Here is a 24,623-nt window from a genome sequence, read left to right as displayed (position 1 = left end):
TCAATATGCCGATGACACTCAGCTATTTCTGTTGATGGGCAGCTGGCCAGAAGCCATTCCTCCCCCCACCCCCCGCCACAAAGTCAAAAACGTTTAATGGCATAAAATAATGAAATAATGAAACAAAAACATAGACAGGGTCCGACATGGGTGAAACTGAGTAAAATAAAATTACACTGGCCAGAAAGGTAGTCAAGACAAAACCACAGAAAAACCAATCAAATGTTCATTGCCCTTGCCCAAAGTTATGATCGCCCCTATGCAATACACCAGCCACAGCGCCATCAGTCTGAGCGATCCACCAGCAAGCAAATGCAGGGCAGCTCCCACTGGAGAGCCAGAAAGGTCAGAAGCAGCAGGATCACAAGTTGCCAGTGAAACCCACAGAACAGCCAGAGGAGCGAAATACTAAATCAGGCTCCGACAAGCATCACCCACACAGTCTGTTCTGAAAAGAAAAATATTCAGTCCAGTGAGCATAAAAGCCCAGCGCTGTCGAGGACCAGCAGGGCCTTCATGCAAGCAATAAGCAAAAAAGGCAAGGAAAACAAGATGTGGGAGAATAGGAAAAGTGTATAAAATGGTGTGGGATAGAAAAGGTGAAACTGGAAGGGGAAGAGCAGATAAGGCAAATAGAGCTAGGTAGAGAAAGGAGGGGAAGCAGAAAGGGCAGAGGCCTCCGGGGGAAGCAGTGGGGGAGGGGGAGCAAAATAATGGGAAGGAGGGAAAGGTAGGGCTGCAAAGAATACTGGAGGAATATGGTGAGTGGGGAAGGAAAGACAAAGAAGAAAAAAAGAAGGCAACAGTGTCTTCTCATGAAGTCCTCATAGGTACCCTAAAGGACAACACCCAACCACCAACAATACAAGGGCACAGATCAGAACAAATCTGAAAGCAGTGGTACAGATTCAAAACCATCCTGGTGAACTTAACCAAGGGTTGAAGCAGAGTCAGCTGAAGCTGAATAAGGTGGAGCTTCTATGGCTGGGGGAGGGGGGAGCTACAATTGGGTTGCCAGCTGCTGCCTTTTGATGATGTCCCTGTATCACTGGCTCAGCATGATCCTGGATGCCACCTTGTCTGTGGAAGCCCATATCGCAAAGGTTGCCAAGCTGTCGTTTGTCCAACTGCGCCAGGTTAGGCAACTGGCCCTCTACCTGTCTCGCTCTGACCTAGCCATGGTAATCCACGCAATGATCACCTGCAGGATAGACTACTGTAATTCACTCTACATGAACCTACACTTGTGCTTGACCTGGAAGTTCCAACTGATCCAGAATGTGGCCACACGGGTCCTAATGAGAACCCCTCAGATGGTGCACATCCATCCTGACCTGCTTGAGCTGCACTGGCTTCCAGTGGAACACCAGATCCTGTTCAAGGTGCTGAATCTGACTTTTTATGGCCCTTAGCAGCCAGGGACACACATATCTTTGGGGCCCCCTCTTTCAATATGCCCCTGGAAGAGCATTGCACTCTGGGAACAAAAACCTCCTGGTGGTCCCCGGTCAAAGAGAGATCCAGCTGCCCTTGACTAGGGCCAGGGCCTTTTCAGGCTTGGCCCCTACCTGGTGGAATTTTCTGCCTGAGAATATCCCTTTCTGCAGGGTCTGCAAGGCAGAGATGTTCCACTAGGCATTTAGTTGAGGACAGCAATGGCATTCTCTTACATCCCCCCTTCTGTTCTAGGGAGCCTTTGGGAGCTGGAACTGGAAATTTTACCCACCATCTTGGATATATCATGGATTTATAGTTCTTGTTTTAAAAGATTTTAGTGTTGTCTTGATTTCTACCATGTGTTGTAGTCTGATTTTGTTTTTGTTTTTGTTTTTGTGGTATGCTGCCCTGAGCCCTATTTCAGGGAAGGCAACTTACAAGTTGAGTTCAATAAATAAATAATTCTTCAGATATCTGAGGAAAGCTCACACTTTGAATAAAAATTCATTGGTCATAAAGGTGCCACTGGACTCTGTTTTATTGCTTCAGACCGTGATCTCCAGGTCGCCATGAGTCAGTTGCAATGTGATGGCACACTGCTGTTATTACTATTCACAGGAATCCATCATGCTTTTGGGGCACGGAATGGGGCAAAGGTAGAAACTTTGCTTCAGCAAGTGCTGCTGCATTCTCACTGGATAGGATCCTCCTTGTACTTTTAATGCATTTGCATTAGGGCAGAAGCCAAGCTCTCATTAGTCCTTCTGTTGCTTCTGAGACTTTGTGATGGTGATCTTTGTGTCCTGCTATTTGCCAGGTACTATGTCCAGTGCTGCGGGATTCCCCAGGGCTCCATTTTGTCTACTTTGCTTTGCAGTCTCTGCTATGGAGACATGGAGAACAAACTACTGCCTGGCGTGCAGGAAGATGGGTATGGCCACAGTCCTTCCTAGCCCTGAAAACTGCCTTTTCTTTGACATGTTGGCACCTTCTTCTCCCCACCCCTGTTGAGGGAGATTCCCCCACCCCTGATGTAATGACTGGAAATTGAAATTGAGCAATAGCACTCTAAATGGAACAGCAGCAGGGTATAATTTCCTTTTAATGTAATTGATTTTATTGGTATCAATATATGTATTTTGTTTTTATGTTGTACATCGCCCAGAGCCTGGTACTGGCTGGGATGGGGCGATTCATTAATGATGATGATGACAGTGATGATGTTGTCATCTTGGAATCCCTTCAAAGAATTCCCATCATGAGCAGTTGATAAAGATGGTCAGTAGTGGTCGCCATCCATTTAATCCAAGGGACCACTCCTCTCCCACATATGGTATTTCTGAAAACTTGGGGAGGTGGCCAAGCTTGAGAGCCAGTCCCAGCCCACTTGTATGAGCCCTTGGAGCAACTAATTCATCTTTGTGTCTTCTGTGCAAGCCAGCCGCACAGGTAAAAAAGGGTTACTAGTTTTCTTTCTATAGCTTTCTATAGAACTAGGTGTGCCTCTCCTCTCCACCCACCCCAAGCTCAGATCTTCTCACCTAAACAGACAAGTGGCCAATGGCATGGAGAGCTCCTTCCCTCAGGTCATCCTTCACTGCTGTGGAGGCAGGACATGTTTTAGCTTTCTTCTTCTCCTTAGAGGAGATTTTCTTTTTGAGGAGAATTCTTTCTTTGAAGGCTTCATTCCAGTTAGTCATTGCCTCACTAGTGAGCATTTGCAGTGGTCCTTTTTAAAAAATGTACCAAGTGCAGTACCTTTCCTGTGCCTGCTAGGTTTGGATGAGCCCCATAATGTTAATGCTTTTGCAGCTTGCAAGCCATTTAGTCCTAAGGCCCATCAAGAGAGGGCCTCCTGGTTAAAGACAGCCCTTTGGGAGAAGGCTCCCACAGTACCTGAAGCCCAGCTGCAATGTCCAGTAGAAGGCAAAAAAGGGGGCCATACACCCTTGATGCTCCCTCAGATACAACTACACACATAGGTTGGCCTTGATGCTGAGAAGCACTTCCAAACCACCTCCAAAGAAGGCAAAGTTGAAGTGAAAACATTTATCCGATCCATCTGGGAGGGCAGATGACAGGCTCTCAGAAATCCAGTGTAAGTCTTCTTGACGATGGGGAGCAGTCACATGGAACGGATAGATGATTAGATGATAAACAAATCATCTTTCCGATCCATGTGACTGCTCCCCATCGTCAAGAAGACTTACACTGAATTTCTGAGAGCTTGAGATCATCTGCCCTCTCACTTCATCACCTCATGCTGACAGAATTGATAGTCCACTAGCCTCAGAGGACAACATGGAAGAGGCAGCCTGAGCAGACATGAATTTGAGAAATGTTCCAAGTGTGGGACTAAAATGACCCATCCTGACAGGCCTTCCTTGAGCCTTCTTTGCTTCTGTGAGGGTCAGCTGCAAATTCTGTCTTCAGTTTATGCCTAACGCAAGGTCTGATAGAGCAGCTCAACTTGAGACAACCCTTTGGGAGAAAGCTCTTTCATGTCCTGAGAGCTCAGGTACAAAGTCTTCCACCAGTAGGTTCTTACCTGCCAAGCACAGTGCTCAGCAGATAAGAGACCATTCTTTTGGAGACTGTTCTTTGTGTAAAATTCCTCAGGTAAAAATTCATGTTCTTCTGTTTTAGTTGTGCTGTTATGACTTTTTGGAGACAGATTTCCTAGGAGTCAGATGTGACCTCACACAATACAGTTTCCCACTACCCCCTGGCACCAGGGTTCTCCGTGGGAAATTACAAAGGAAGAGAGAACTCGGTTTATGAGAGAGAGGATTTGGGCCTCAGTACAGCCCCAACCAAACTGGGTTAATAACACAGCTAAAACAGTTTTAATTCCAGAAGAGTTTTTTCAACAATTGAATAAAGTATTAAGTAGGTTTATATGGCAAAATAAGAGACCAAGAATAAAATTGAAGGTGCTTCAGGACAGTAAATTAAGAGGGGGATTTGCACTACCAGATTGGAAAATATATTACAAGGCCTGTGTTCTATCTTGGGCCAAGGACTGGCTTTTGTTAAAGAATAAGAGGTTGCTGACATTGGAAGGAGCAGATTTAATATTCGTATATTTGGGATCAACCCCCCCAAAAGAACAATATTTTTTTCAGGCACGAAATAAGGAAATCAATTTATAGAATTTGGACAGAAGTAAAATCACAATTCTACAAGTATGCACCGGTATGGTTATCACCGGCGGAAGCATCGATTCATCCGAACCCCCATCAGTGGGAATATAAGCTTAATTATGAGTCTTTATTAGATGACAAAGGTGATTTGCAACTGGAGGAATGTGGTTTAGATTGGTGGACTAAATTACAAATCAGGTCAAGATATAAAGCTGATAAAGAATTAGGTTTTGTTAAAAAATTTAATGAACTCGACAACATAATTTTAAATACTGACCAGAAATTGATTTCTAAAATTTAGAGTTGGTTGTTAGAGGTAAGAATGCAAGATGAAACAATTAAAGAAAGCTGGGTAAAGTGGATGCAAGATTTTAGCTATAATATAGAGTTAATGGATTGGGAGAAAATTTGGAAAGAAAATATTAAATTAACTAAATCGGCCGCACTTAAAGAGAATCTTTATAAGATGGCATATCGTTAGTATTTCACACCTGAGAAATTAGCAAAAATATATCCCCGTGCATCAAATAAATGCTGGAAATGTAATGAGACAAAAGGAACCTTATATCACTGTTGGTGGCAATGTGAAAAAGCTAAGAAATTTTGGGCTCAAATTTATATATGGACCAAAAAATATTAAAAGTAAATATACCGCATGTACCTGAATTGTATTTGCTAAATATATGCAAGAACTCCATCCCTAATACATTAGAAAACTGTTATTAAACATAGTGACTGTGGCGAGACTAATACATGCCAGACATCCCAGTGTGGCGAGACTTCATACTTCTGTTAGTCTAGTGCTTGAAACCATTCTCTTCACTTCCATTCTTCAGATCCTAATTCCTGCATCACAACTTCCCCCTGTAAGATAACAATTTTTCCTGATACAGCTCCTGTCACTGAGTGGTTTCATGACATCTTTTCTGTAATGATGAATTTTTGCATATTATGCTCTGTAAGCTGCAGAAGCAAGAGACAGGAAAAATAGCACTCTGCACTTGTCCTTGGATCACTTTTCATGTAAAACTGGGAATAAGGCCCATTGTGAGAATAAATACAGTGGGCTCTAAAAAGAGGCTCTGGGCAAGGGCTTCTGTGGCACTGCTGGCCGAATCCTGAACCATGTAATGGCCTCCTTCCAAGGAGCCTTCCCTGCTCATGGGGGTCCCCTAAGAGAGCCCCCCTTCCCCAAGAAAACAGCCTACCCACTTGGGCTGATCTCCACAGAAAGTTCTCCCCCCCCCCCAATCAAAGAGAGGCCCCAATTCCCCAAGCGGCCGATTCTCTCCCATGCAATGAACTGTGGAGGAATCCCCCCCCCTCTCTCTTTTCTCTCTCTCTTTTTAATATGAGACCGCTCCCTACTGGGAAGTTCCTCCAGCCCTATGCCAGCACTGCCCCCCTTGCAAGCCAGGGACACACCCGCACACCCACCCGCCTACTTAACCAGAGTTTGCTTCTGGGTCCAGCCGTGTTTGTCTGCAGCCGTGGAAAAGGGCAGGAGTCCAATAGCAACAATTTGTGGCTGCAGGGGAGGAGCTTTTGTGAGTCACTGCAGTTTGCTCAGTTTGTTAATTTCACTATTCTGTCATTGTACCATCTTACATTCTAAATCACTGCCTACCAGATAATTTCACTTCACTGTCATTGGTTCTTAAATCTGTACCATTTTGCATTCTGGGCCACTGCCTACCAGCTACGTATGGCTCTGCTCACTGTGCCGGATTCCTCGTCTGATGAAGTGTGCTTAGAGAGCACACGAAAGCTTCCGATCTTCATCGTGGTCTCTGTGCAGTCCCACACATGGGTCTTGCCGCTGACAACGAATCCATACCTCAGAGTCTCCAATAGCTCGCCTAGAGCATTTTTTGGCGTGCTCTCCTGCTCACCCTGGGGAGCAGGCATAGACTACGCATGCCTGGAGCGAGCAGGAGGCACCCCTCCCACTCAGTTTCTTCCTTTCCGCTGCCCAGACAACACCTACCTTGCTGTGTTCCCTTCTCCTCAGCTTGTCTTTTCTGCTTGTGGTTTTTGTTTTTCCTCTTATCTCCATTTCTGCTTTTTTCGTCCTTATAAACCCCCCCCCCCCCAAAAAAGCCCGTGTTTCTGCGCTTTCCCTTTATTTCTCCCCCCCCCCTTCCTTCCCCTCCCTTGTCCAGAGCGTATGGAAGGGACCTTTAAAAAGTGTCAGAGGTGTGGGGCTAAAATCCCTACTTCTGATGGACACTCTTATTGCCTTTTTTGCTTGGGTGAGGCTCATCGGGTGAATACCTGCCCCCACTGCCCCAACTTCGGAAAACAGGCGCATAAAAACCGAGCAGCAAGACTTCAAAGTTTTTTGCTCGAGAAATCTCTCCAGGCCATGCCCAGCTCTGATTCGCTGCCTCCCTCACATCAAGTGGGAGATTTGGCTGCGTCAGCTGCTGTTCAATCCCTTAAGAAGCATAATTCCGACAAGAGAGCATCTAAGCACTCCAACTCCGGCCATAAGTCTTCGAGGAAGTCTCACCACTCTGATTCATCAGCCTCGGTTCCAAAGAAATCTCGTGACCCGACAAGTTCGACTCCGACGACTTCTCCAACGGCTACCACCTCGACAGCTATGGCTTCGGTTTCCACCCATTCGGTTTTGACTCAACCTCTAGTTCCTCCAAAGCTCTCGGCACCTTCCGACATCATTTCGGACATGCCTCAACTCACTCCTCATACTCCAGCTCCAGTCGAGGTCATTCCAGTTCGGTCTCAATCACCCTCGGTCCACAGTGTGATGCCATTCGACATTCTCAAACCCGACCCTCGTTCAGATCCTCTGGTCCTTTCTCAGGAACATGCCCGGTCCCTACTTCAACCTGGATCCTTCCGGGACATCGGAGTTTCCCCTCTGTACCAGGAATCTTCCACTCAGGTGTCCACTCAACATGTTCGCTCTCACTCACCTGTTCGTCGCTGTGACTTCTGTTTCTGCTCACCAGTCTACCATGACTACTACCAAAGGGGTCGGTATGAATACTCCTCAGTCTCTAGATCGCCATCTCCCTGACACCGTCGAGTTTACCATCGTTACTCCCGCTCTCCTTTGGAGGAAGGTTTTCAACGCTCTTAGTACCATGAACTTGATGTTATTATTACTTTAAATTTCTATCCCGCCCGCTCCGCAAGCGGACTCAGGGCGGCTAACAACATACATTTTTACAATTTAACCAATAAAACTGCGTCCCACAGGGACCTCAAAATTGCACTTTCTTGACTTCGTGATCATGAAGCCTCACCGTCTCGAACCCGAGAATTTGCTTATCCATCATCTCGGTACCGTGAGCCTTCTCGAACCCAAGACGTTGAATATTTCTCTTCTAGAGACCGTGAACCCTCTCGGTACCGTGAGTCTCATGGGCTACCTCAAGTCCTTGACACGCCAGTCTGCTCTACTGTGTCCTCGGCACCGGCCACGACTTTGAGCACTCTGCCACCACGACAAAAATCTCTTCCTCCTGAGGACCCGGAGTCTGCATCGGCACCAACTAAACCTGTTGCTCCTCTACAGGAGCCAGACGACTCTGAATCCGACCAGGACAGCTCTGGTTCTTCTGATTCTGAAAACCCTCTTGTCTCCCCCGCTTCGGACTCTACTCACCCAAACCCGTCTTTCCCCATCAGATGGTTCAAAAGCCTATCTGAATCTTATCACCACTATGGTTGAGGCTTTGAATGTGACTCTACCATCGGATTCACCGAAGATTTGAGATGTGGTGCACGATCTAGTTCAAGCAGATTTTCCTTCGGGTTCACTCCTACCTATGCTTCCAGTGCATTTGGAAGGACTTTGTGAGGGTTGGGACAAGGCTGCTTCTGTTCCACCTACCTCCAGGCGTTTTGATTCCCTGTATAGAGTCCATGCTCCAGAATCAAAATTCTTAGCCTCACATCCAGCTCCTAATTCCATCATCGTCCATTCCGCATCTAAGGCCAAACCTTCTAGACACCCTACACCTCCTGATCGTGAGGACTGGAAGTCGGACACCCTAGCTCGCAAAATCTATAATCTTGCTTCTAATTCTAAGGTGAACAATTACCTGGCTTATTTCTCCGCCTACTCCTTCAATCTTGCCAGCCAGTTTACGTCACTTATCCCTTCTCTCCCCGAGACTTCCCAAAAGATCGCTTCCAACTTAGTCTCTGAGCTCTCAACAGTTTCAAAGCAGCAAATAAACACCATCAGGCATGCTGTTTTCTGTTCATCCAGGGTTTTTGCATCTTCAGTAGCACTGCGTCGACATGCTTGGCTCAGATCCACAAATCTGCAACCAGATATAAAGCAGGAAATTGAGGATCTTCCCTTTGATGGCCTTGGCCTGTTTCACGCCTCCACCAATGAGGTTCTCACATCTGTGGATGACGGCCACAAGAGGGCGAAACGACTTGGAGTCTCTTAACCAGCAGATCCGGCTTTCTTACCCAAAGTTGTGTCATAGTTTCATCTTTCAACTTCTACTTCGTTGCCCACGTTTTTCCCTGATCCTAAGGACTCTGGACAAAGAGCTCTACACACCCTCGCTGTTAAAAGAGCTTTGTCTTTTTACCTCTCTCGTACACAACCTTTCCGTAAGAACCCTAACTTGTTTGTGGCCTACAATCCTCATAGAGGATGCAAAATTTTTACCCAGAGACTCTCTAAGTGAGTATCTATTGCAATCCGGTTGTGAACATAAGAACATAAGAGAAGCCATGTTAGATCAGGCCAATGGCCCATCCAGTCAAACATTCTGTGTCACACAGCGGCCAAATATATATATATATATATATATATATATATATACACACACACACACACACACACACACACACACACTGTGGCTAATAGCCACTGATGGACCTCTGCTCCATATTTTTATCTAACCCCTTCTTGAAGGTGGCTATGCTTGTGGACGCCACCACCTCCTGTGGCAGTGAATTCCACATGTTAATCACCCTTTGGGTGAAGAAGTACTTCCTTTTATCCGTTTTAACCTGTCTGCTCAGCAATTTCATCGAATGCCCACGAGTTCTTGTATTGTGAGAAAGGGAGAAAAGTACTTCTTTACTTTCTCCATCCCATGCATTATCTTGTAAACTTCTATCATGTCACCCCTCAGTCGACGTTTCTCCAAGCTAAAGAGCCCTAAGCGTTTCAACCTTTCTTCATAGGGAAGGTGTTCCAGCCCTTTAATCATTTTAGTTGCCCTTTTCTGAACTTTCTCCAATGCTATAATATCCTTTTTGAGGTGCGGCGACCAGAACTGTACACAGTACTCCAAATGAGACCGCACCATCGATTTATACAGGGGCATTATGATACTGGCTGATTTGTTTTCAATTCCCTTCCTAATAATTCCCAGCATGGCGTTGGCCTTTTTTATTGCAAACGCACACTGTCTTGACATTTTCAGTGAATTATCTACCATGACCCCAAGATCTCTCTCTTGGTCTGTCTCTGCCAGTTCACACCCCATCAACTTGTATTTGTAGCTGGGATTCTTGGCCCCAATGTGCATTACTTTGCACTTGGCCACATTGAACCGCATCTGCCACGTTGACGCCCACTCACCCAGCCTCAACAGATCCCTTTGGAGTTCCTCACAATCCTCTCTGGTTCTCACCACCCTGAACAATTTAGTGTCATCCGCAAATTTGGCCACTTCACTGCTCACTCCCAACTCTAAATCATTTATGAACAAGTTAAAGAGGATGGGACCCAGTACCGAGCCCTGCGGCACCCCACTGCTTACCGTCCTCCACTGCGAAGACTGCCCATTTATACTCACTCTCTGCTTCCTATTACTCAGCCAGTTTTTGATCCACAAGAGGACCTGTCCTTTTACTCCATGACTCTCAAGCTTTCTAAGGAGCCTTTGATGAGGAACTTTATCAAAAGCTTTCTGGAAGTCAAGGTAAACAACATCTATCGGGTCTCCTTTGTCCACATGTTTGTTCACCCCCTCAAAGAAATGTAACAGGTTAGTGAGGCAAGATCTTCCCTTGCAGAACCCATGCTGAGTCTGTTGGAGCAAGAATCTACATAAACCCAGTCCGACAGCTACAGTATGACAGCTGGTGATCTAGCTGCCAGGCTAGGTCACAGTGACCTGATCAGCAGACCGGCTTGAGCCGGCAGAAGCCAAGTGATGCAATCTGCTGAGTCAGCACGGCCAGGATTGGCTGCTTGGACTATATATGATCTGTGTGTGCATCACACAGGTCTCTCCCTGTGAGATGGTGGTTAGGCGAAGCACTTTGTCCGTGGAGGTGATATTGTATAGACTGCACAAGAGAGCACTTGTCGTGTATATATGTTAATACACCTTTTGGCACTAGTTGCACGTGTCGGCCTGATTTTCTTTCCTGAAGCCCTGTGTCGGGCAAGTCATCTCCCTCACTCTGCTACTCCCGCTCCGACAGGGTTATGGGCCCAGGGCGGTTCCGCTGCGCGGAGGAGAGAGTTGAGAGTTGAGCTGACTGTGAGTTTGGAAAGAGCCGGAGGCGAGGAACGCCGGTGAAGGACACAGAAGCACCACCGTTCTCTGTTTGAGAGCCAGAGGGACGTCGGCAGCCAGCTGTGAGGAGGAGTCGGCACGATGGCTCAGCAACAGCTTGGAGTAGCCGTTGAGAAGCTCACCTCAGCCAACTACGCGGTGTGGAGCCTGAGAATGCAACACTACCTCAAGCGTGAAGGGCAATGGCTGTTCGTGAGTAACCCCCCTGCTGACTTATCTCCTGCCGAGACTGTGTTATCGGATAAGGCACTGGCCAACATAGTGCTATCTATAGGAGATGACCAGCTGGTTTATGTGCGAGGGAAGGACACTCCCAAGGCTGCCTGGGACGCGTTGAGTGCGGTGCATGTTAGCACCACTGCTTGGTCCCTCATGGCCTTGACAAGGAGGATGTTCCGCACCGTTATGCCGGCTGGAGGGTGTGTGAAAGAGCACATCAAACGGCTAACGGACTGTTTCGTTGAGCTGGAGGCAAGAGGCAAGACTGTAGCTCCAGACGACAGAGTGTACATTTTGCTGTCGTCGTTGCCACCTGAGTACACTCCCCTGATAACTTCTCTGGAGACGGTGGACGTAGCGACCCTGACCATGGAATACGTCTGTGCCCACCTGCTTGACTTCCAAGAGAGAATTGCGGCCGTGAGCTGTCCGGGGGTGTCGGCCGGGCAGCGTGCTGTTATCGGTGTGTCCGGGAAGACAGCCAAGAATGAGCCAGCTTTTGCTGCTGGCAGGCGTCCGAAGGTGGAGGAAGTGGAGCCGACTGCGTTTGCAGTCCGTCGCTGCTATGGATGCGGGTCGTCGCAGCACCTGCTCCGAGCTTGCCCTGAGAGGGAGAAGAGGCGGGGGCGTGTGCGGCGAGAGCGGAGGACCGCCAGCCCGTGTGAGGAAGCAACCCGGCTGGTCACGTCTGCAGTAGAGAGCACAGGGTCTGCTTGGATTTTAGACTCCGGGGCTGCGAGCCATCTCTGCTGCGAGAAGGAGTTGTTGAAAAACATTGACAGTCCTGAGCATAAGTATGTGAGATTGGCTGATGGGACCACTGCCAATTCTGTTTGCTCAGGCAATGTGGAAGTTCCTGCACTGAAATGTATGTTGCAAAATGTGTTGTATGTACCCTCACTGCAGTCTAACCTGTTGAGTGTTAGCACACTGTTTGACCAGGGATACCAGGTGAGATTTGAGAAAACCTGCTGCAAAATCCTGGGAGGTGGGGGAAAGTTGCTTGTGACAGGAAAGAGGGAAGGTAAACTGTATGTGGTCCAGAGTGATTGTGCCCAGGTGGCTCAAGTGTCGAATGAGCCTGTGCACAATAATTGTATACATTTGCTCCATAGGAGACTTGGGCACTGCGGATTTAGGGCGTTAAAGAAAACCCTGGAGCTTGTGCCTAGTTTGAAAGTAAATCCTTGCAAATGTTACTTGGATTGCCAGGTCTGCAAGAAGACCAAAAGCAAGGCGTGTGCTGTTGCTAAAGAAAGCTCAAGGGAAAGCACACGAGCCCTGGAACTAGTCCATTTAGACGTTATTGGCCCATTGCCAAAGAGTCTGTCGGGGAGGAGATACTGCTTGGTGGCCACCGACGACCACACGAGGTACGCGTGGGTTTTCACCATGGTGCATAAGTCTGAGGTGTATAAGACATTCACCAAGTGGGTCAAAGCAGTGGAGAGACAATTAGGGGTTAATCTCCTAGCTGTACAAACCGACAGAGGGGGGGAATTCTTATCTAACCAGATGAAACGTTGGCTGGAGAACAAGGGCATCGCCCACCGTCTGACGAACCCGGCAACGCCCCGAGAAAATGGGCATGGGGCTGTATTGCAGAATGTGATGTATTGCATGTTAGAGGATGCACAACTGCCAATGACCTATTGGGCAGAAACCATACATGCAGCTGTTTTTTTGCAAAATAGGGTTTGGTGTAATACTGTGAAAAATGTGCCTTACAGGTTACTGTTGAACAAGACCCCAGATTTGAGTTCTTTAAAAGTCTTTGGGTCACGGGCTCGGGTTGGCATCCACTCCACGAGTAGCGGGGAGGGGGATGTCCGGGCAGAGAGCCTAATTTTTCTGGGCTACAAGCCAAGGGCCAGGTGTTATCGTTTCTGCAATAGCAAAAGCAAGATAACACTTAGTAAGAGTGCCCAGTTCAATGAAGAAAGCAGCTGGCCAAGGTTGCACTCCTTGCAGAAACAATTTGTCCTGCTGCCAAGTAGCGATAACGATGTTGGAGCGCAGCCCAGAACTCCAGCCCAGGAGGTGGCACCCAGTGGGGCTGGAGAAGGTGAGCCGAATGCTGGCACAGAGCCTGACGAGCAGAGTCAGGAGGCAGAGCCTCAAATGCAGGAACTGGAGGTAAAGTGTGAGAGTCAGGAGGTTCAACACCCAATTACAGGGGCAGAGCAACCAGCCCAGGAGGTGGGAACAGAGCAACCCGAAGAAGACAAAGCTGGTCCAAGCACAGGGCCACGGGTGTCTGCCAGGTCCACCAAAGGCCAACGTCCCGCTAGGTACAAGTGTCCCTATGTCACTCTGACTGTCAATCCAGACCCACCCGGATTTGAGGAAATGTTAAAAGAAAAGGCTAAGAAATGGAAAGCCTGGGTGGCAGAGTGCGAGGCAAGGGAGAAGGAGGCTGAAGCCAAGCGTCTGAAAGAGCTGGCTGAACAGGAACACGATGATGTGTTTTACAATCATGATGAGTTCCTGAACGAATTCCGGAAAGGGTTCCGAGCTACGTAAATATGAACTGTAATGTTGCTGGTGGACATGTATGTAAACTGTGTAAAGTGTTTTGGTGCACTGGGTTTAAATAGATTAGGAGGTGTGTTGGAGCAAGAATCTACATAAACCCAGTCCGACAGCTACAGTATGACAGCTGGTGATCTAGCTGCCAGGCTAGGTCACAGTGACCTGATCAGCAGACCGGCTTGAGCCGGCAGAAGCCAAGTGATGCAATCTGCTGAGTCAGCACGGCCAGGATTGGCTGCTTGGACTATATATGATCTGTGTGTGCATCACACAGGTCTCTCCCTGTGAGATGGTGGTTAGGCGAAGCACTTTGTCCGTGGAGGTGATATTGTATAGACTGCACAAGAGAGCACTTGTCGTGTATATATGTTAATACACCTTTTGGCACTAGTTGCACGTGTCGGCCTGATTTTCTTTCCTGAAGCCCTGTGTCGGGCAAGTCATCTCCCTCACTCTGCTACTCCCGCTTCCTCAATAACCCGTGTTCATCAATGTGCCTACTCATTCTGTCCTTGATAATGGTTTCTACCAACTTTCCCGGTATTGAAGTCAGACTGACTGGCCTGTAATTTCCCGGATCTCCTCCGGAACCCTTTTTAAAGATGGGGGTGACATTTGCTACCTTCCAGTCCTCAGGAACGGAGGCAGATTTCAATGAAAGATTACAGATTTTTGTTAGAAGATCCACAAGTTCAACTTTGAGTTCTTTCAGAACTCTCGGATGTATGCCATCCGGACCCGGTGACTTATTAGTTTTTAATTTGTCTATTAGTTGTAGGACCTCCTCTTTTGTCACCTCAATCTGACTCAGGTCTTTCAACACCCCTTCCAATATTAGTGGTTCTGGGGCGGGCAAACACTTCTCATCTTCCACGGTGAAGACGGAGGCAAAAAATGTATTCAGCTTCTCAGCCATTTCCCCATCCTCCTTCAGTAATCCTTTTACCCCATGGTCATCCAAGGGCCCCACTGCTTCCCTGGCTGGTTTCCTACTTCTAATATATTTGAAGAAATTTTTATTGTTGGTCTTTATGTTTTTTGCAATATGCTCCTCATAGTCCCTTTTTGCCTGCCTGATCACAGTCTTGCATTTGATTTGCCACTGCCTGTGTTCCTTTTTATTAATCTCACTTGGACTGGTTTTCCACCGCTTAAAGGAGTCCTTCTTACCTTTTACAGCTTCCATTACTTTGTTTGTTAACCATGCTGGCCTCTTCTTATACCTGTTTGTGCCTTTCCTAACTTGTGGTATGTATTTTATCTGAGCTTCTAGGATTATAGTTTTAAATAGTCTCCAAGCTTCCCCAAGGGTTTTGACCGTATTTACCTTTCCTTTCAGTTTCCTCCTCACATGCCTCCTCATCTCAGAGAATTTACCCCTTTTAAAGTTAAATGTGGTTGTGGCGGTCTTTTTGGGCAACTCCCTATTTATACAAATGGTGAAATCAATAACATTATGGTCACTGTTCCCAAGCGGCGCAATCACTTTTACGTCTCTCACCAAGTCTTGGGCATTACTTAGGACCAGATCCAGGATCGCCCCACCCCTGGTAGGTTCTGAGACCATCTGCTCCATAGCACAGTCATTGAGAGCATCAAGAAACTCAATCTCTTTCTCTCGACCAGAACACATATTGACCCAATCAATCTGCGGGTAGTTAAAATCACCTATTACGACACAGTTTTTATGTTTAGCCGCTATCTTTAATCCCTCCATCATATTATAATCGTCCTCTCTCTTTTGATTTGGTGGGCGATAACAAACTCCCATAGTTAAATTTCCTTTTGGGCCCTCTATTTCAACCCAAAGCATTTCTAAAAGGGAATCTAATTCTCTGACCTCAGTCTTACTGGACCGTATATCCTCTCTGACATACAGAGCCACCCCACCTCCAACCCTTCCCTCCCTATCCTTCCGATATAACTTATATCCAGGAATCACCGTGTCCCACTGATTCTCCTCATTTCACCAAGTTTCTGAAATTCCCACAATGTCTATGTTTTCTCCCAACACTAAACATTCCAATTCACCAATTTTACTTCGGACACTTCTAGCATTTGCATACAAACATTTATAATTTCCCAAGCAAGCTAGGCCCGCCACCTCTCTCCTGCCGCCTCGAGACTCTAGCAGACAGTCCATACTGTTTGTCACCATCACAGTGGACAACTCTGATCCGTTACTCGGTAGAAAAATAGAAGCCAACCCTTCATCTCTTTGAGACGAGTCCTCCCGAACCAGAGACATTCCATCTCCTGTCGGCTTTCCCCCAAGATTTAGTTTAAAAACTGCTCTGCCACCTTTTTGATTTTAAGCGCCAGCAGCCTGGTTCCATCCGGAGACAAGTGGAGACCGTCTCTTTTGTACAGCTCCGGCTTGTTCCAGAAAGCATCCCAGTGCCTAACAAACTTAAACCCTTCCTCCTTACACCATCGTCTCATCCACACATTGAGACTTCTAATTTGCGCCTGTCTTTCCTGCCCTGCACGTGGAACAGGTAGCACTTCCGAGAAGGCCACCTTGGAGGTCCTGGCCTTAAGTCTCCCACCTAGCAGCCTAAATTTCTCCTCCAGGACCTCACGACTACATTTCCCCACATCGTTGGTGCCAACATGCACCAGGACCACAGGCTCCTCCCCAGCACTGTCTATCAGCCTATCTACTACACGCGTAATGTCCGCTACCTTCGCACCAGGCAGGCAAGTCACCATACGGTCAATACGTGGTTTTGCCACCCAGCTGTCTACTTGCCTAAGGATCGAATCACCAACTACCAAGACCCCCCCTCTCCCCCTGCCCAGGGATGGTTCCTTGGCGCGAAAGGATACCTGCTCACCAACCGAAGAAGAGGTCCCTTCTGAGGGCGCATTCCCCTTATCCTCAGCAAGGTGCCCTGTTCCCTCTCGACCCTCACGCTCTCTGGCAGCAACGGGGCTGCCACATTCAGAGTGGGGCTCATCTAATACGCCCCGGAGAGTCTTTCCCAATTGCCTAACTGACCGTCTCTGGTTCTCCAGGGCAGTCACCTCGGCCTCAAGGGTACGAACTCGTTCCCTGAGGACCACGAGCTCCTTGCATCGAGCACACACCCAAGATTTCTGTCCTGTGGGCAGATAGTCATACATGTGACACTCAGTGCAAAACACTGGAAAGCCCCCATACCCCTGCTGGCATTCTACCTTCATGATATATATATTAAATATACAGTCCTCTTTAAATGCTGTTGTTTACGTGGCTCCCCTTCTGGAAGGTCAACTTACCTTATTGGGAGAACAAGGAAGTCAGGGATCTGGGTTCCTGGTCCTTAGGAAGCCCCCAGGCAAGGAGCCACAGGCCAAGAGCCCTTTAGCTCTCGCCCTTCGGCTCGCGCCTTTGGCAAGGCGCAGCTTAAAATGCAAAGAGGGTGGAGCAGACCACTCCTAAGCAATCATCAACAATTACTCTCAATCAATCAATCAATCACTTTCACCTTTAGCCCACTCACCCAAACGTACAGCAGTTCCCCAGCTATCACAACTCAGCCTTTTCAGCAGTCACCCAAGCCTCAGAATGAAGTCTTTCAAAACGCAGAAATTCTTAGCAACTTCTCCAGCTGTCTCAGCTTATCAGAGCTGCTCTGCTCTGTTCTGCTCCTCTCAGGCCTCTCTGAGATGTGCTCAGCCTTTGGCAAGGCGCAGCTAAAAATGCAAAGAGGGTGGAGCAGACCACTCCTAAGCAATCATCAACAATTACTCTCAATCAATCAATCAATCACTTTCACCTTTAGCCCACTCACCCAAACATACAGCAGTTCCCCAGCTATCACAACTCAGCCTTTTCAGCAGTCACCCAAGCCTCAGAATGAAGTCTTTCAAAACGCAGAAATTCTTAGCAACTTCTCCAGCTGTCTCAGCTTATCAGAGCTGCTCTGCTCTGTTCTGCTCCTCTCAGGCCTCTCTGAGATGTGCTATGAAGTTGCTAAGCAACCTTTACTTGAGGGTCTCAAGGCTCACTCGACTAGAGCAGTCTCGACCTCTAGTCTCGACTAGAGACTAGAGCAGTCTCGACCTCCACGGCCTTCCTGGAGGGTATCTACTTAGAGGACGTTTGCTCTGCTGCATCATGGTCCTCTCCAGCCACATTCATCTCCCACTATGCTTTGGACGTTCATGCTAAACGAGACGCCTCTTTCAGCCAAGCGGTTCTCAGGGCCATCTTCCACTGAAATCACCCCAGGTGAGTGCATGCATAAATTGTAAGTATAAAAAAATATATTTTTCTTGCCAGCACCCACCTTCCTTTTCTGACTTTCGCCTGTGCAGTCACACGCCCACCCAGCCTTCCCCTCTGCTGGCTTTTTCTGCTCTGGGTTTTTCTTACATAGACTGTCAGTAGCGGCTGGAAGAAACTGAGTGGGAGGGGTGCCTCCTGCTCACTCCAGGCATGCGCAGTCGATGCCTACTCCCCAGGGCGAATGGGAGAGCACACCAAAAATGCTCTAGGCGAGCTATTGGAGACTCCGAGGTATGGATTCGTTGCCAGCAGCAAGACCCATGTGTGTGACGCACAGATGACCACTCGAAGATCATCAGTTACAGGTAAGCAACCTGTTTTTCTGAATAAAACTACGTTGGTCTTGAAGGTGCAGATGAGTCCTATTTTGTTCTACTACTTCTGACCAACACGGCTGCCCACTTGGACCTTTCTTCAGTCTTTGCTCGCTTCTTCAGCTAAGGAGACGTGATCAGTGGCTCACGAAAGCTCCTCCCCTGCAGCCACAAATGTCAAGCTTCTTTTAAAGGGGAGCAAAGTGTTTCTTTCCTAAGAGAGCCGGGGCCATGTGAACAAATGAATCCGGTCTTTTGGTTCGTCAAGGTTAGTATTGTTTGCTCAGAGTGGCCGTTGGTCTCGAGGGACTCAGGCAGAGGTCTACGTGGTCCCTTAAATGGAGATGTTGGGGATTAAACCTGGAACCTTCAGCTGCTTGACCCTTCGCAATCCCCACAGCAGAATTCATGCCCAGTCCTGTCAACCTGCTCTACCTCAGAGGGTTGTCGTGAAGGCAGACTGGCAGGAGAACCCAGCAGATCAGCCTTAGAAGGGTCGGTTGAAAATGTGGTCAGCAGATCCCACCCCCCACCCCTTCTGAATCTGTTATTTGGCTGTTTGTGGCTGTTTCATTTTACCTAACTGGGAGCCTGACCATCCACTGAAGAATTACATTTTTTGTGTTTGTGATGGCTGGGATCTTGTAAGCAACTTTGAGTGGGCTCCCTCCTGGCTAACCATTGTCAGCATTTGGGGGTGGGGGTGGGGTTGTTGTTTATTTGTTTTTGGCTCTGGTTGAAACAGGCTTGATCTTATTCCTTTTGTTTCTTTGTTTTGCAAATGGTTATTTGGCAGAGTCTGGGCTTTATATCAGCCTTTCATTTGCTCTTTTTATCTGTTTGGAAGCAACAACGACATGTGCACCAACATCTCCCCCCCCGCCATTTACCTTCTGCAAAACCTGCAGCGGGCAGTGGGGGCAGCAGTGCCAGTGCTGGGCCTGCCTGGGGTGACTAGTGCTGCCGCTGTGACTGAGGCAAGTGGGATCCCTGAGGGGAGAAAGTGGGACCCCCAACAGCTCTCTCTCCAGCCCTGTGTGTGGGTGTGAAAAGTGAGTCATCGGAAGCATGGCTTGGCTTTTACATGGAGAGAGACGAGACCCTGTCTTGTTACCAGTGGGCAGCAGGGAAACACAAGCTTGATTCTTTCTGAAAAAATGAAATGCTCTGTTATTAAAATTGCCCAGGGCTTTTTTGGTGGCGGGAAGTCCTTTGCATATTAGGCCACACACCCCTGATGTAGCCAATCCTCGTGGAGCTTACAGTAGGCCCTGTACGAAGAGCCCTGAAAGCTCTGGGAGGATTAGCCACATAAGAGGGTGTGCCTTAATAGGCACAGGAGTTCCTGCTAAAGAAAAAGCCCTGGAATTGCCACCCCTCTGCTGGGGATAGAGGATCTCCTGGGCCCTGCTGCCCCCTCCCGGCCACCTGGCCAGCAAGGGTACTTCCTGGCAGCAGGGGAGGCCTCAACCATTGTCTCAGCATTGTCACTGGCTCCATGGCAATGTCACTTTCAGCATGCACTGGAAGATATGTCATCATAACCGGGGCAATCTGATATTTTGGCAAAAACTCTACAGTAAAAATAGCTTCTACCATGGAGTTTTTGCCCAAATACCAGAGAATCCCCTATCTGTTATTCACACACTGTTTTGCTAAATTTTTGGACAGTTCAATTTATCACATAATCCTAAAACAAAATGGAATGCGGCAGGCCCATTGATCCAAATTGTCTAAGTAATCAAAAACATATAACTGCTAATTTTAAAAAGTGTGAATTTGATTTAAAGTGAGCTCATGACAATTTAAGCCAAATTCTATTTTGATAATCAAGATTCTGACAATGGGTTGGATTCTGCAAATGCATTCCACTATTGGGGACACTTTTCCTCTGGTGGAAGGAGCTTTCTGCTAATGCAGGACTCTTTCAAGCATTAGGGGAAGGTGTCAGAGACTGAAGAGGAGGGAGAGGGGAGGCCGGAAGGAATCGTTAAAGGAGAAGGGGGTTTCTGGTACTATGAGGGGAAACTATATGTGCCCAAAACCCTCCAGTCGGAAGTACTGCAGCACTGCCACTGTAGCAAATTGGCGGGTCACTTTGGCTATGTAAAGACATTACACCTAGTAAATCGGTGTAAAGCCTAGTAAAGCCACCAGACCATGGTCAGTGGTCTCAGTGGACTTCATAGTGGAGCTCCCGGCTTCACAAGGGAAAACGGTGATTTTGGTGGTGGTGGACACTTTTTCAAAACAGGCGCATTTCATTCCTTGCAAACAGCTCCCCACTGCCAAGAGGCTGGCTTATTTGTTTTTCCAGCACGTTGTTAGACTACACTCATTCCCAGACAAGGTCATTAGCGACCGCGGGCCGCAGTTCGTTGCCAACTTCTGGCGGGAATTTTGCAAAATGGCAGGCGTAGAACAGGGACTAAGTTCCGCCTACCACCCCCAGACAGACGGACAGACAGAACGTGTAAAGTCTTCTCGAACAGTACTTAAGGTGCTATGTAAACTACCAACAGTCTAACTGGGTGGAGCTGCTCCCGTTTGCAGAATACAGGTACAATAGCAGCTTGCACAGCTCCACCAAAGCCTCACCCTTTCAAATAGTGAATGGCTACGAAGGAAAGCCTTTCCCCTTACTACCTAGTTCCGAGGGAACAGCGCCACCTATCTCCTGCCAGCAATGGTGGGAAGGCATAAGAAAAGGAAAATTTGGAAATGGCCAAGAAAGACTACAAAACTTATTTTGATTAAAAAAACACTCCCCGGAGTGGGACTTCAAAGTGGGGGAGAGCGTGTTCCTGTCCACTAAAAACCTACCTTTGCCACAAACGTATAGAAAATTGGCGTACAAGTTCCTGGGACCGTTCAAAATAAAACGGGTGATAAATAAAGTAACTGTAGAGTTGGAACTTCCTAAAATGTTTAGTAAAATTCACCCTGTTTTCCATTGCAGTCTGCTTCGGAAAGACCCTGGAATTACGTCATGGCACCCCCGCCCTCCAGAGCCCACATCTATTCAAGTGAAGGGTCAGAGTCACCATGAGGTGCAGGAGGTGCTGGACTCTAAAGTAAAAAGGGGGATACTGTACTATCTAGTCCGCTGGAAATACTTCCCCCCAGGCTGCGACGAATGGGTCAAGTCATCAGACCTGCGGGCCCCCTTCTCAAGAAGTTTTACCTACTGCACCCAGACAAACCCCTAGCAAGAGCTTAGGGGGGGCAGTATGTCAGACACTGAAAAGTTACCATGATATAATATGATGCTTGGTTTAAACTGTGATGAACTGCTTAGCTTAACTGACTCCATTTTCTAACCCATGTTATTAACCTCAAGGAGAAACCTTGCATATCAAAGTAGAAGCATAGTTGCTACTAACCCTGGTGTGAATTCCTGTCCCTGATATTAACAAAGGCAAAATCCCTTTGAAGATAAGGTGCCTCTGGGAATGCCGGCTTGGCCATCCCTGTGAGAATGGGAACCACAAAGAGATAAGAGAAAGCAACCGTGTGGAATGTATCACTTCATAGTGGGAACGTAGATTTGCTTAGAAGCCTTTGATGTACAAGTGTTTAAAGTATCTATGCACCTAGGGAAAAGTATCAGTTCCAATCTTGCTGCGCTCAGAAACTATGAACTATCAAATGAAGCCTTAACATTGTAACAAATGGAGTCTGGTTAATTTTTGAAGTTCCGTTGTCTGACAGAAGGCTCTTTCTAGCAAATATAAGCACCTTCACTAGCAGAACAGCCCTACGGGATCCAACCCAGTTGGAGTACTTTCACATGCATAGAATGGATGTACTGCTTCATACTTTCATTTTAGCAAGAGAGAAAAATGGAAAGGTAGAAATTTTATGAACTTTGTACTAATGAAAAAATAAAAGTGTTCTCAAAGAAAGTTTATAAATTTTTGCATTCCAGAGTGCTGATGCGTCTAACGGATGACTTTTTGCTTGTGACACCACATTTAGAAGCAGCCAAAACTTTTTTGAGGTACGTCCTGTGGATTAAATGGATGACTGATTCAAGGATGGGTTTATATCAGATTTTAGTGCTTTATTTTTTGTGGAGATTTTTTTTTATTTCTAAAGATTAATTGTGTGACACAGAGTGTTGGACTGGATGGCCAATTGGTCTGATCCAACATGGCTTCTCTTATGTTCTTATGTGGCACAGAGTGTTGGACTGGATAGGCGATTGGTCTGATCCAACATGGCTTATGTTCTTATGTGACACAGAGTGCTGGACTGGTTGGGCCATTGGCCTGATCCAACAGGGCTTCTCTTATGTTCTTATGTGACACAGAGCGTTGGACTGGATGGGCCATTGGCCTGATCCAACAGGGCTTCTCTTATGTTCTTATGTGACACAGAGTGTTGGACTGGATGGGCCATTGGCCTGATCCAACATGACTTCTCTTATGTTCTTATGTGACACAGAGTGTTGGACTGGATGGGCCATTGGCCTGATCCAACATGGCTTCTCTTATGTTCTTATGTGTCACAGAGTGTTGGACTGGAGGGGCCATTGGCCTGATCCAACATGGCTTCTCTTATGTTCTTATGTGACACAGAGTGTTGGACTGGATGGGCCATTGGCCTGATCCAACATGGCTTCTCTTATGTTCTTATGTGACACAGAGTGTTGGACTGGATGGGCCATTGGCCTGATCCAACATGGCTTCTCTTATGTTCTTATGTGTCACAGAGTGTTGGACTGGATGGGCCATTGGCCTGATCCAACATGGCTTCTCTTATGTTCTTATGTGTCACAGAGTGTTGGACTGGATGGGCCATTGGCCTGATCCAGCAGGGCTTCTCTTATGTTCTTATGTGACACAGAGTGTTGGACTGGATGGGCCATTGGCCTGATCCAACATGGCTTCTCTTATGTTCTTATGTGACACAGAGTGTTGGACTGGATGGGCCATTGGCCTGATCCAACAGGGCTTCTCTTATGTTCTTATGTGTCACAGAGTGTTGGACTGGATGGGCCATTGGCCTGATCCAACAGGGCTTCTCTTATGTTCTTATGTGTCACAGAGTGTTGGACTGGAGGGGCCATTGGCCTGATCCAACATGGCTTCTCTTATGTTCTTATGTGACACAGAGTGTTGGACTGGAGGGGCCATTGGCCTGATCCAACATGGCTTCTCTTATGTTCTTATGTGACACAGAGTGTTGGACTGGATGGGCCATTGGCCTGATCCAACATGGCTTCTCTTATGTTCTTATGTGTCACAGAGTGTTGGACTGGATGGGCCATTGGCCTGATCCAGCAGGGCTTCTCTTATGTTCTTATGTGACACAGAGTGTTGGACTGGATGGGCCATTGGCCTGATCCAACATGGCTTCTCTTATGTTCTTATGTGACACAGAGTGTTGGACTGGATGGGCCATTGGCCTGATCCAACAGGGCTTCTCTTATGTTCTTATGTGTCACAGAGTGTTGGACTGGATGGGCCATTGGCCTGATCCAACAGGGCTTCTCTTATGTTCTTATGTGTCACAGAGTGTTGGACTGGAGGGGCCATTGGCCTGATCCAGCATGGCTTCTCTTATGTTCTTATGTGGCACAGAGTGTTGGACTGGATGGGCCATTGGCCTGATCCAACATGGCTTCTCTTATGTTCTTATGTGACACAGAGTGTTGGACTGGATGGGCCATTGGCCTGATCCAACATGGCTTCTCTTATGTTCTTATGTGTCACAGAGTGTTGGACTGGATGGGCCATTGGCCTGATCCAACAGGGCTTCTCTTATGTTCTTATGTGTCACAGAGTTTTGGACTGGATGGGCCATTGGCCTGATCCAACATGGCTTCTCTTCTGTTCTTATGTTAAGAACATTTCAGTTCCCCTAAAACAAGGTTGTGTTGAATCTGCATGGTGCTAGTATCTCGCAGGGGAGTGAGAACAGAAGTTGGAGTGCCAGATGTAAACCGATCTCTACCTTTGATGGCCCTGCAGAACGGTAATAATTCCTGCAGGGCTTGGATGGAAATTGGCAGAGAGTTCCACCAGATTGGGGCCAGGGTGGAGAATGCCCTGGCCCAAGTTGAGAACAGCCAGATTTCTCTTGGGCCTGGGACCACCAGCAGATGTTGATCACTAGAGCACAAGACCCTCTTGGGGGGTACACCAGGAGAGACAGTCCCAAAGGTATGTGG

The 24,623-nt window shown here is 47.5% G+C and overlaps 1 protein-coding gene across 1 annotated transcript in view; it reads left to right on the top strand.

Annotated features, from left to right (window-relative positions):
• Positions 1 to 24,623, top strand: part of TERT (telomerase reverse transcriptase) — a 67,769-nt gene that overhangs the window by 26,699 nt on the left and 16,447 nt on the right. The window contains exons 8-9 of the mRNA XM_060253655.1: positions 2,255 to 2,368; positions 22,377 to 22,448. Coding sequence (XP_060109638.1) covers positions 2,255 to 2,368; positions 22,377 to 22,448 — 186 coding nt within the window. The remainder of the gene's footprint in view (positions 1 to 2,254; positions 2,369 to 22,376; positions 22,449 to 24,623) is intronic.

Source organism: Heteronotia binoei, chromosome 14, assembly GCF_032191835.1.
Source record: "Heteronotia binoei isolate CCM8104 ecotype False Entrance Well chromosome 14, APGP_CSIRO_Hbin_v1, whole genome shotgun sequence".
Taxonomy (NCBI): Eukaryota; Metazoa; Chordata; class Lepidosauria; order Squamata; family Gekkonidae; genus Heteronotia; species Heteronotia binoei.
Note: the sequence above shows the minus strand (reverse complement) of the source record. Positions and strands in the feature narration are given on the sequence as shown.